The sequence below is a fragment of the Phoca vitulina genome, unplaced genomic scaffold (assembly GCF_004348235.1).
Source record: "Phoca vitulina isolate PV1807 unplaced genomic scaffold, GSC_HSeal_1.0 scaffold52, whole genome shotgun sequence".
Taxonomy (NCBI): Eukaryota; Metazoa; Chordata; class Mammalia; order Carnivora; family Phocidae; genus Phoca; species Phoca vitulina.
In genome coordinates, this window is record NW_022589755.1 from 5,036,249 (window position 1) to 5,049,088 (window position 12,840).

The 12,840-nt window shown below is 36.7% G+C and overlaps 1 protein-coding gene across 2 annotated transcripts in view; it reads left to right on the top strand.

The window, feature by feature from the left end:
* ZNF577 (zinc finger protein 577) overlaps positions 1-11,944 on the top strand; it is a 35,247-nt gene extending 23,303 nt beyond the window's left edge. For both annotated transcript variants that reach the window (XM_032388466.1, XM_032388467.1), the window contains 2 exons: positions 4,825-4,920; positions 7,726-11,944. In XM_032388466.1, the coding sequence (XP_032244357.1) occupies positions 4,825-4,920; positions 7,726-9,353 (1,724 nt within the window). In that variant the 3' untranslated portion in view covers positions 9,354-11,944. The remainder of the gene's footprint in view (positions 1-4,824; positions 4,921-7,725) is intronic.
* The last annotated feature ends 896 nt before the right edge of the window (positions 11,945-12,840 follow it).

Below are 12,840 nucleotides of genomic sequence, written 5' to 3' on the forward strand. Positions count from 1 at the left end.
TTTTTTCTGTGTTTTGCCCTTCATTGTCATGGATTTGCAGAGGCTTATAAAAATAATTAACAAATGGAAACATACAAACATTCCTAAATTCAGAATTGAAGGAAAAATAAGCCATAAAATCAACATTAGGACAAAGGTAGAATAACGAAATGTAGACCACTGAGTTTGCTTAAAGGAATACAGGTAAACAGATATGTAAGAATGTATGATGTATTTAAATTGAATTACAAATACTTTCTAATGTTTCCAGTATCGATAATGTGTTAGTTTCCTCTTGGTGTCAAAAACAAATTCTCACAAACTTTTAGCAACTTAAAACAATGCAAATTTATTATCTCACGTTCTTTAAGTCAGAAGCTGGGATTGGCTTGGCTAATTTCTCTGCCCTGGATTTCATTAAGACTGAAATAAATGTGGGCTCACAGAGTTTTATTAGAAGGCTCTGGGAAGAAGCTGCTTCCAAGATTATTCAGGTTTTGATAGAATCCATTCCCTGTGACCATATGACTGAGCCCCCTGTTTCCTCACTGGCTATCAGCTGCAGGTTGATCTTTGTTCCTAGAGGCTGCTTATATTCTTTCTGGTGCTTTACATATGGTCCTTTTCCAGCAATCAGTTGAGTTCCTCTTATGCTTCCAGTTTCTCCAGCTTCCTTCCTGAAACATCTTCCTCTTCTGCTTCTAGCTGCTTATGTGATTACATTGTACCCTGATTATCCAGGTTCATCTCCCTGTGTACAGTCAACTGAGTAGTAGCCTTAATTACATCTCCAAACACAGTACCTAAATTCATTTGATTGGACAACTAAGGAGCAGGAATCTTGAAGGGACATCTTTAGAATTCTACCTAAAGAAATAATAGATGAGAAACACTGAAAGTTATATGATATGTATTATTCCTAAGGAGAAATCAGACCAGCTCCTTAGAGGAAATAATTATTTCCTGGAGCTTACGTCTTGAAATCAGATAATTAACTTCTCCAACTTTGTTCTTCTATTTCACTATTGTTTTGGCTTTTCTACATCCTTTGCTTATCCATATAAATGTGAAAATTAGCTTGTTTACTTGTTTTAAAAATGCCTTTGGTAATTTTGGTAGAGATTATATTAAATCTACCTTAGTGAAAAAAGATTAGTGGGGAGCCTCGCCATCCATGAACATGATACAGCTTTTCTTTTGTTTGGGCATTCTTTGTTTCAGTAATGTTTTGTGCTTTTCATCATAGCAGTCTTGTATATCTTTGATTTACTCTTGGGTATAAGGATTTTTTTGTCTTAATTTTATTTTTCAATTGTTTGCTAGTACAGAAATACAGCTGATTTTTTAATATTTTGATCTTTTGTCTTGTGAATTTGGTAGATTCACTCATAAGTTTTAGTAGTTTTCTGTAGGCTTTCTTGGGTTTTCTTTATACACAATCCTGTTGTCTGCAAATAGCAACAGTATTCTTTTCTGATCTTTAAGCCTATTATTTTTCTTGTCTTATTGCACTGTGAGGTTCTCTAGTATGATGGGTGGACAGTTTGTCTCATTCTCAGTCCTAAGGGAAAAGTGCATTTTGCACATGGAATGGTGAATTTTGGTGCCTCAAGGGCAGACTGTGCTGGGTTAAGTAGTATTTCTTGTTTTATTATTATTGATTTTATTGTTATTTTAGTGGTTACTATAGAGCTCACAGTGTGACATCTTTCATTCATCACGGTTGACCTAGGATTGATATCATGACATTTTACACTGTTCATTTCACACACCTTACCTTGCCTACTTCACACTTGTAATTCACACATTCTATTTCACACTTCCAAAAATTTAATAACCTAATGGCAGTATAATTCCTTTTAAGTCCATTCTCTGTCTTTTGAGCTACCATTGCCCCACCTTTTAGTTTTTTATTGTTACAAACCCACCTTACGTTGTTACTAATTTCATTCTTAGGCAACAGAGGGCCAGATAGTAAATATTTTCAGCTTGGCTGGCCATACAGTCTCTATCAAATCTGTTCAATCATCTGTTCTATAGTGAAAGCATTCATAGATAGGTAAACAAATGGATGTGGTTATGGTCAAATAAAACTTAACTTAGAAAAGTAGGCAGGTGGGGTGCCTGGGTGGCTCAGTTGTTAAGCGTCTGCCTTCGGCTCAGGTCATGATCCCAGGGTCCTGGGGTCAAGCCCTGCATCGGGCTCCCTGCTCAGTGGGAAGCCTGCTTCTCCCTCTCCCACTCCCCCTGCTTGTGTTCCCTCTCTCGCTGTGTCTCTCTCTGTCAAATAAATAAGTAAAATCTTAAAAAAAAAAAAAAAAGTAGGCAGGGAGGATGCCTGGGTGGCTCAGTTGGTTGAGCGTCTGCCTTCAGCTCAAGTCATGATCCCAGGGTCCTGGGATCGAGTCCTGCATCGGGCTCCTTGCTCAGCAGGGAGCCTGCTTCTCCCTCTGCTGCCGTTCCTCCTGCTTGTGCTCTCTTTCTGACAAATAAATAAATAAAATCTTTAAAAAAAAAAAAAAGAAAAGTAGGCAGGGAGCTGGATTTGGCCCATGACCTCTCCTAAACAATTTACCCTTTAAAGAAAATGAGAAGAATAAGAACCTTACAAATATCCCATTATTTACCATTTCTGGTGTTCACTACTTTTCTGTTGATCTGAATTTTCAACTAGCATAATTTTCTTTCAGCCTGAAAATATCCTTTAAGATTTTTCTGTGCAGATCTTTCAGCAGTGAATTCTCTCACATTTTGTTTATTTAAAAATGTCCTTGGGGTGCCTGGCTGGCTCAGTCAGAAGAGCGTGTGACTTGTGATCTCAGGGTGGTGAGTTTGAGCCCCATTTTGGGTGTAGAGATTAATAATAAATAAATAAACTTAAAAAAATAAAAGTAAAAAATAAATAAGATTGTGTTCATTTCAAAAAATGTGTTTATTTCAAGTGGCTCTGTGTAATGTGTAGCGCATTGGACTTCTAGTGACGAAAAATACCTTATTTCACACTAATTTTTATTTTTTATTTTCATTTATTTATTTATTTTAAAAGATTTTATTTATTTGAGAGAGAGAGAGCACAAGCAGAGGGGAGGGGCAAAGGGAGAGGGAGAAGTAGACTCCCTGCTGAGCAGGGAGCCTGATGCTGGGCTCCATCTCAGATCCCTGAAATCATGACCTGAGCCGAAGGCAGACGCTTAGCCAACTGAGCCACCCAGGCTCCCCATCTCTTCTCAATAACATTTCTTTTCTCTAGCTTACTTTATTGTAAGACTACAGTATAGAAAACATAAAATTTGTGTCAATTAACTTTATGTTATCAACAAGGCTTCTGGTCAACAGTAGGCTATTAGTAGTTAAGTTTTGGGGGAGTCAAAGGTTATACGTGGATTTTCAACAGCATGGGGGTTGGTGCCCCTAACCTCCACATTGTTCAAGTTTCAATTGCTCAATTTTCTGATGGTTCATACGCATCTGAACATCAGAGATACATCTGAATGGTCATTTTTTAAAAGATTTTATTTTTAAGTAATTTCTACACACAGTGTGGGGCTTGTGCTCACAACCCCAAAATCAAGAGTCACATGCTCTACCGACTGAGCCAGCCAGGTGCCCCTGAATGGTCATTTTAATATTTCATTCTTTCCCCATATTTTGGATGTTTTATTTCTCAATATATTAAAAACATATTAATATCCTGGGTTATAATTACTCATGTGCAGTCATTTCAAGTCTGATTCTATGTTCTTTCTGTTGATACATGTTTCCCTGTAACTATATATGGTGGTAAATGCTAACTAGACTTACTGTGGCAGTCATCTCACAAATGTCTGTGACAATTGCAATATTTGTGATATTGCAAATCATTATTTTGCACAACCTGAAACTAATGTTTTATGTCAATTATACGTCAATAAAAATAAATAAAAGGTAGTATTTTGTTGGGAAAAAATATATAAAAGCTCCTTGAGGGCCAATATTTGCTGTGTTTTTATGTTAGCACTTAGTTCTTTATCTTTAAGTAGATGTTAAAAATGTTTTTAAAAATAAATAAAAATTTAAAAAAATATTTTTCAGAGATTTCTATTTCAGGGATATTTTACCTGTAGGATTTAATGGATATACCTTTCAAAAACTTCTAATTTGTCGGATTAGTTGATAATTAAGTGTACAATTGCAATAGAGTTTTTAATTGAAATATATTTGACATATAACATATAAATTTAAGATGTACAACATGTTGATTTAACACATCTATATATTATGATATGGGAAGATAGATTTAATGGCATTTTACTTCTTTCCATAATGAATAATGAAAACTATTACACAAAGACATAGCCTTTGTAAGTTATGGTAAAAACAACCAGAACATATACCTAGAGGTCTTTTTCACATCAGTAATGGTCACTACAAATTGAAGAACAATGTGTTATTATAGGGATTAATGTCATTTGAGGATGTATCTGTGGACTTTACCTGGGAAGAGTGGCAGCTACTAGGTTCTGCTCAGAACAATCTATATCTGGGTATGATGTTGGAGAATTACAGCAACCTGTGACAATAGTTAAAGATGATTGCTGTGTGTCATTCAAAGTGTCACAGACAATAGCCTTTTCTTTTTCAGTTGCCCTGGCTTCCAAAGAGCTTTAAGATACTGGACTTTAGTTTATAGGCAATAGATTCTTTGTCTTCTGTTTCCATATAGAACTTATGTGCTCTCACCTTCGATAGATATTTGATCTGTCAAGGTGAAACTATGTCAATTCCTGAGACTTTTGTGCTTTTCCTAGATATCCCCCACCAAGTCCAATTATAAGTGTCCAAGTCTTTGTCATTTCCCATGAACAGGCTATCCAGCTACCAAGCCAGATATGATCCTTAATTTCGAGCATGGAGAAGAGTCATGGAGCCTAGAAGATGAAATGCAATGTCAGTGCTTTTCAGGTAAGTGAGCAACTGAGAACAAGAAGATGTGAGACTTTGAAAGTAACATAGTTGGCCATGAGGGGATGACCCCTTCCAAATGTGTTTTAACAAGGCTAAAACTTTAAAGGTCGTTACAGATAATTGGTAATTACAGAATCATTAATGTAAATCAAGGTAATTACAGAAATCATTAATGAGGCTCTCATTTGCCTGGTGTTTCAAGGGAGATGTGCACCTCTTTTTCTCTCTTTGGATTGATTCATGTTCAGTATAATGTTTCCTGTGCAGCTTCCAGACCTCCTCCTCCTCTTCTACTTCCTCACTGGCAGTGCCCCTTCCTATTTTCTCTACAGCTCTTGTTTTCACCCCTTTTACCTGATCAAGTGATGTAACAATTCTTCTAGTTAACACAGAAGCCTTTTATCCTGGGATCAGGTTTTTGGACTTCTGTGGGCCATCTGAAAATGTATCAAAACAAGCTAAAAGGTGGGAATGTTGACCATAGTGTGGTGTCTAAATATATTACAGCTTGTTGTCTGTTACATGAAGAATTAGAGAAGAATCAGTAAGAGAGCTTAACTATGCTTATCTTTGAGTGAGAAGCCAAGGATGCTTCATTCTAACCTGCCTCTCCCAGATACTTGTTCAAGACATGTTGGCATCTTTTTTTTGGTCATTGTTTGCACCTGATGGATGGACTTTCTCCATTCTCTGGGCATCTTCAAAAGTCTCCAGAGTCACAGAGCATGAAGCTTCATCCTTGCCTATTTCTATCAGTGTGGTTTCATTCATTTTCATGGCCTTAAGAATACTATTTATACGCTGATGAGCCCCAAATTTCTGTCTCCAGCCCAGACCTTCTTTTATCCACACACATTCGCCTAGATATTTCATTTCTGCACTTGGAAATCTAATAACTACTTCAAACGTCATGTCACTCTTGGTTCCTCTTCTCACTTACACCACAAATCCAGTCCATTAGCAAGTATAGTCTGTACTTTCTCCATATTATATCTGGGGGTCCTCCACTCCTTTCTATAACTATTGTTTCACCCAAGCCCCAACATCCATTGTCTCTTGCCAAAGTTATCATAGTTTTCTTGAGAATGCTCTCACTTCTTTACTCCTGCTTCTCTCTATTCTCTACATAATAGCCAGATTTCTTGGTCTTTTTTTATTATTTATTTTTAAAAAGTAATAGAAGTCAGTTTTTCCATCCTCTCACCCCCCAAATTCATGAAGACTAAAACAAACTTTAGAAACATGCAGATTTATATATATATATATTTTTTTGAAACATGCAGATTTATAAAGATATCAGGTACTGACAATTATCTGGGTATGGAAGATAATTAAACCATCATATGGAAAAAACAGTTTTCTGAGTTGGAGAAAAGAGGGAAGATCTAAAGTATAATCCAAAAAAATGCTGTTTGCCATAGCAGGTCTTTACCAATTTTCCCAAGCACAGTCCACAATCCTAAAAATAGTATTTATGTCACAATACTTAAGACCTTGTTAGTGTGATAACTGATATATATGCACACAGGATTAACTTCTTAAAGTGAAAATCAGGACATGTCATCTCTCTCCCACTATTACCTTGAATGGCATCCTGTTACTATTAGTATAATATCCAAATTCCTCCTACATGTGAGCATTTCCTGACTCCTGCCTAATTTTTTTTTCCCTACCTTTTTATGTAAAAATTTTTTGAAGTATAACATACACACACAAAAATATATAGATATAAGGGTACAGCTCAGTTAATTTTTACAGTCAGTATGCTGTGTAACCAGCACTAGATCAATAGTACCAGAGTACTGTGCAGGATGCCATTGTGTGAATATGAAACAAATTATCCCTTCCGCATTCAGGCTATTATAAGTAATACTCCTACATATCTTTACATAAAGGTTCTTTATATTCTTCTCCCTTTGAAAATGTTATTTCTGAATAGTTTAGACTTAGTGAGAAATCCCAAAATTAAACACAAATTTCTTACATATTCTTTTTTTTTTTAAAGGTTTTATTCATTTATTTGAGAGAGAGGGAGAATGAGTGGGGTGAGGGGCAGAGGGAGAAACAGACTCCCTGCAGAGCACAGCACCTGACTCAGGGCTCAATCCCAGGATCCTGAGATCATCACCTGAGCCAAAGACAGATGCTTAACCGACTGAGCCACCCAGGCACCCCTTACATATTCTTTTTGTGGATTTCCCTAAGTGGTAATATTTTACCACATTTGCGTTATCACAGTCTATCCACCTATTATTCCATTCATACACATACACACATCCTGTTTTTCTGAGCTCTTTATCCCTAAATACTTAAGTGTGTATTTCCTAGAAACAAGTTAATTTTTTCAAGTGACCAAAATACTCAAAAAAAAAAAAAATCAAAATCAGAATATTGATATCGATACAGAACTATTACCCAATCTACAGAGCTTACTCAAATTTTACTGATTGTCTCATTAATATTTTTTATAGTAAATGGAAAAAAATATTTTTCTGGACCTTTCCTTATTATCTTGCTTATTCTATTGTGGGTACACTGGCTTTCACTCAAAAGTCAGAGCTCAGGGGCGCCTGGGTGGCTCAGCCGTTAAGCGTCTGCCTTCGGCTCAGGTCATGATCCCAGGGTGCTGGGATCGAGCCCCACATCGGGCTCCCTGCTCAGCGGGGAGTCTGCTTCTCCCTCTCCCTCTCCCCCTGCTTGTGTTCCCTCTTTCGCTGTGTCTCTCTCTGTCAAATAAAGAAATAAAAATCTTTAAAAAAAAAAAAAAGTCAGAGCTCACTAATTATGACCCAAATCCTTTAGGTAAGAAACCATATGGATGCAATAAATGTGCAGTGAATGCTTATGAACCACTCATGACCGTGCTTCAGAGAACTCATGCAGGAAAGAAATCCCATGAATGCTGTGATTGTAGGAAAGCCTTTCCCAGTAAGTTAAAGCTAATTACTCATCAACAGACTCACACAGGGGACAGACCATTTGGGTGCAGTCAATGTCAAAAAGCCTTCATTACAAAGTCAGCACTCATCTGTCATCAGAAAACTCATTATAGAGAAGGGAAATCCTATACATGCAGTAAATGTGGGAAAGCTTTTCCTTGGAAGTCAAAACTCACTTTACATCAGAGAACTCATTCAGGAGAGAGACCTTTCAGATGCAGAGTATGTGATAAAGCCTTCATGGTTCGGACACATCTGACGGTACATCAGAGAACCCACACAGGAGAGAAACCATATGAATGCTCGGATTGTGAGAAAGCCTTCTCAAAAAAGGCTCAGCTCATAATCCATCAGCGAATTCACACAGGAGAGAGACCATATGGATGTAGTCAATGTCAAAAAGCATTCATTACAAAGTCAGCACTCATCTATCATCAGAAAACTCGTCATAGAGAAGGGAAATCCTATACATGCAGTAAATGCGGGAAGGCTTTTCCTTGGAAGTCAAAACTCACTTTACATCAGAGAACTCATTCAGGAGAGAGACCTTTCAGATGCAAAGTATGTGATAAAGCCTTCATGGTTCGGACGCATCTCACTGTGCATCAGAGAACTCACACAGGAGAGAAACCATATGAATGCTCGGATTGTGAGAAAGCTTTCTCAAAAAAGGCTCAACTCATGATTCATCAGCTAATTCACACAGGAGAGAGACCGTATGGATGTAGTCAATGTCAGCAAGCCTTCATCCAGAAGTCAGATCTTACTAATCATAAGAAAACTCAGCATGCAGTTGGGAAATCTCATGGATGCAGTGAATGTGGGAAGGTTTTGTCGTCTCAGTCAACTCTCATTATACATCAGAGAACCCATACAGGTGAGAAGCCCTTCAAATGCAGTGTATGTGATAAAGCTTTCACATCAAAGGCACATCTTATTGTCCATCAGAGAATTCATACAGGAGAGAAACCATATGAATGTTCAGATTGTGAGAAAGCCTTCTCCACTAAGGCACATCTTATGATTCATCAGCGAATTCACACAGGAGAGAGACCATATGGATGCGATGAATGTCAACAGGCTTTCATCCAGAAGTCAGGTCTCACTAACCATTTGCAAAATTGTCATGCGAGAGTGAAATCTCATGGATGCAGTGAATGTGGAAAGGTTTTGTCCTGTAAGTCAACTCTCATTATACATCAGAGAACCCATACAGGTGAGAAGCCTTTCAAATGTGGTGTATGTAATAAAGCCTTTACGGCTAAATCCTATCTCACTGTACATCAGAGAATTCATACAGGAGAGAAACCATATGAATGCTGTGATTGTAAGAAAGCATTTGCTACTTTGTCAACTCTCATTGGTCACCGGAGAACTCACACAGGAGAGAGGCCCTATGGATGCAATGAATGTCAAAAAGCCTTCTTTCGGAAGTCAGCACTTACTAATCATCAGCAAACTCATCATAGAGGAAAATTCTCTATGCAATGAGTGTAGAAATGTGAGAAATAGTTTTTGAATAGTCCTATCTGTTCAGAGAACTCATGTAAAATAGAAATGCCATGAATGCTGTGATTATAGTAGACCTTTCTGGAACTTCTATAGGAAATAAACCTTATAGATGCAATGAAAGTTGTAAGCCTTTCATCTGAAGACTCCTCCCAGTATACCACAGGGATCTTGCCAGAAGAGAGCAACATTGTAAATGCAGTGATTGTCAAAAATTTCATTTGAAAGTCACAGGCTATGTGTTTAGGAGGCAACACCTGTGAATGCAGTGAAAGTGGGAAATCATTCTTTTCAAATCACATTTGTTATACATTAGGGTATTCATTAAGGGGAGGGACCCTGCCGTTGCAGTTAGTGCAGAAAAGCCAAGAAAAATCACATCTCATTGTACATAAAAATTTCATGAATTTTGTGATAATGATAGCATTCTCTAGAAAGTCAAAACTCTTTGACCATTTGTACAGGAGAGAGATCCTACAGATGCTATGAATGTGGTACAGTCTTCCCAATTAATGCATATCTTCCTTACATCAGCAAACTCAAGTAGGAGGAAACCCCTATTTAGTGTAGTAAACGTAGTAAAGCCTTCATCTACATGTCAAAGCCACTAATTATCTGCAAAATCATATAATAGATAAATCCTTTGGCCACAAAACTCATCGCATATCAGGAAAGAAATGTCATTAATTGCAGTGATTATCTACAATGCTTTATTTACAATTCAGAGCCTTTTAAAGTAATTTCATATTTTATTGAACAGATTGTTTCACGTTTTCTGAAATGTAAAACAAAAATAGGACTTTAAGAATGCAGAATAGTAAAGGGCGTGAAGTATAATCACACATTTAGTGAGTTGTAAACTAGAAAGGTATATAATACTCTGAGTTGGAATCAGAGGGAAAACCTGTTCAGGACTGAAGGGAGGTCCTTGGTTTCTTATTACAAAAATCTCCCATTGACTAAAGGCCATACAAATAAAAATGTCAGTTTATGAAAAAAACTCCGAATTGCATAAAACCCCATTAGGCAGGAGAAATGGCCAGGGTAAAAGGATGTGGGCTGTGGGGGCAGCTAGTCTGCAACAGGGATGTGGAGGGAGGACGCGGCTCACGTCCAGGACCTGTAGGTAGGAGCAGGCTGGGAAGAAGTCCAGAGGCAGAGGTTAGTGCACTCACCCAAAGCCCTTGCTTTCCAGTCAGAGTTTCTACGATGCTGATGCTTTCCTCAAACAAGGTACAATTCGGAGCTTTTAATTGCTCTCTAATTCACGTAGCAGAGAGATCCTATTCTCAGGCAAGGGAACAATTTCTAGGTTCAGTAAAGTTATAAAATCCTTAAGGAATCATATCATATATTATAGAAATACTGTGATTATAGTCACTAAAAATGCTTTCTATGGAGGATTTGATGTCATTAAACATCATAAGCTCTTAAAAAAAATAGAAATTGCTCTACACAGAGCAGTGAATGTGGCAAAAGCATCAGTGATTATGTTTTATTTTTGTATTTCTGGATTTATTTCTTCACATCTGACCATATCTTCAATTGTGATGCATGTTATAGTCAATGGAATGTCCTCATTTAGTTGTTACAGCTTTTCTACATTTGATGGCATTTTAGATCTGGGCAATTAGCTAAACTTGGAAACCATGTATAGAATGAAATTATTTTGTAAGGGCTTAACATAATTGTTTTAGAAAGGATTCCAGAGAATATTCTACCAAAAATATTAGACATTTTCACTGCAAATATGATGCCGTTTGAATATACAAAAAAATAATTAAGTTGAATAGTGACAAAGGTTTGTAGGGGTTATATTGTGGACTATACTATATAACATGGACTTTATGTATTTGACTTTATTATTTTTTGGAATTACATGAAGGAACATAATTTTTAGGGTTTAATAAATTCTCAGCATAGACATAGAACATTATGTAATAAAATCTCATGTAAATAGGAATGTTCTATTTCCTTATAAATCAGAATATCTTGTAATATATAATTTAACTCAATAAGAATTCTAAAGAATTAGACTGTAAGTTTGCTCTCCTTATTTTTGCTGTCTTTCGTAGTGTTTCTGCCAAGTGTGATGAACTATCACTACTTGAAACCTCCAGTATTCTAGAGCCTTATTTCTTAGATATGCAAAAGTGATAAAAGATTTACATGGAATATTAAAAAATAAGCAACGTAGGAGATGAAGGGGGTTGAAAAAACTTGTGTTCATGTATAGTTATTGCAAGTGCTGTATAATGCAGGAACTTTGGATTTATTATGAAAACATGTCCTTGGGCACTAGAAACATTTTCTCTCTTAGCATTTCCTAAAATGCCCAGTATTTACTAATATTAAGGACAACATCGCAGAAATTGGAATTCTTGAACATAGCTGGAATGGAAATTGGTTCAGTTGCTGTGGAAAACAATTTGGCAGTTCCTTTAAAAAGTTAACTATAGAATTACTAAATGACCCCGGAATCCCACTCCCAGCTAAATATTCAACAAAACTGAAAGCAGGTACTTCAGTACTTCTACATGAATGTTCACAGCAGCACTGTTCACAATAACCAAAAGGTGGAAATAATCCAAGTGTCCACCAGTGGATGAATGGATAAACAAAATGTGGTATGTGTATGTATATACATGTATACACATACGTATACATAATGGAATATTGATTACCCATACAAGGGAAGTGTTGTTGAATGTTATAACATAAGCCTCAAAAACATGGTAAGTGAAAGAAGTCAGACACAAAGGACCATATATTGTGTGAAATGTGCAGAATAGGTAAATCTATAGAGACAGACGGCAAATTGGTGGATTCTAGGGCCTGAGGAGAAGAGAGCATGGAGACTGACTGATTAATGGTTATGGATTTATTTGTTTTTATAAAATGATGAAAATGGGAACTAGGTAGAGGTGGTAGTTGCATAACATTGTGAATGTAGTAAATGTCACTGGACTGTATACTTTGAAATGCTAATTTTATATTATGTGTATTTTTACATCAATAAAAAATATACTTGAAAAAAGTACTATTGCAAAAATTGTTGATTTTTATCTGTATTTTGAGTGCCAGGGTTCTTGCAATGATAATGCAAGATTAAATGATAAAAATATTAATGATAATTAATGAAAAAATAACTGCTTAGCAAAACAGATGTAAATGTATCTTCTTCAACTTAATAGATATTAGCTACCAAAGCTTGACAGCTAACTGCACATTGAATGATAAAACTTGAGAGATGTTCCCTAGTTGTTTGGCAGTGAGGTCTGCTGCAACTTCTCTCCTGAGCTGGAGAGACTTTCCCAGATGTTGTATTCATGGGATCATGACTGGGGCCAATGTTTATCTGGTACTTCTCCTACATGGACACCACCATAGAGTGAGGGATATTCACACCCTCAGAAATGCCCACAAATTCTCTCCAGAGGCAAAAGCCACTGAAACAATCCTGCTTCTA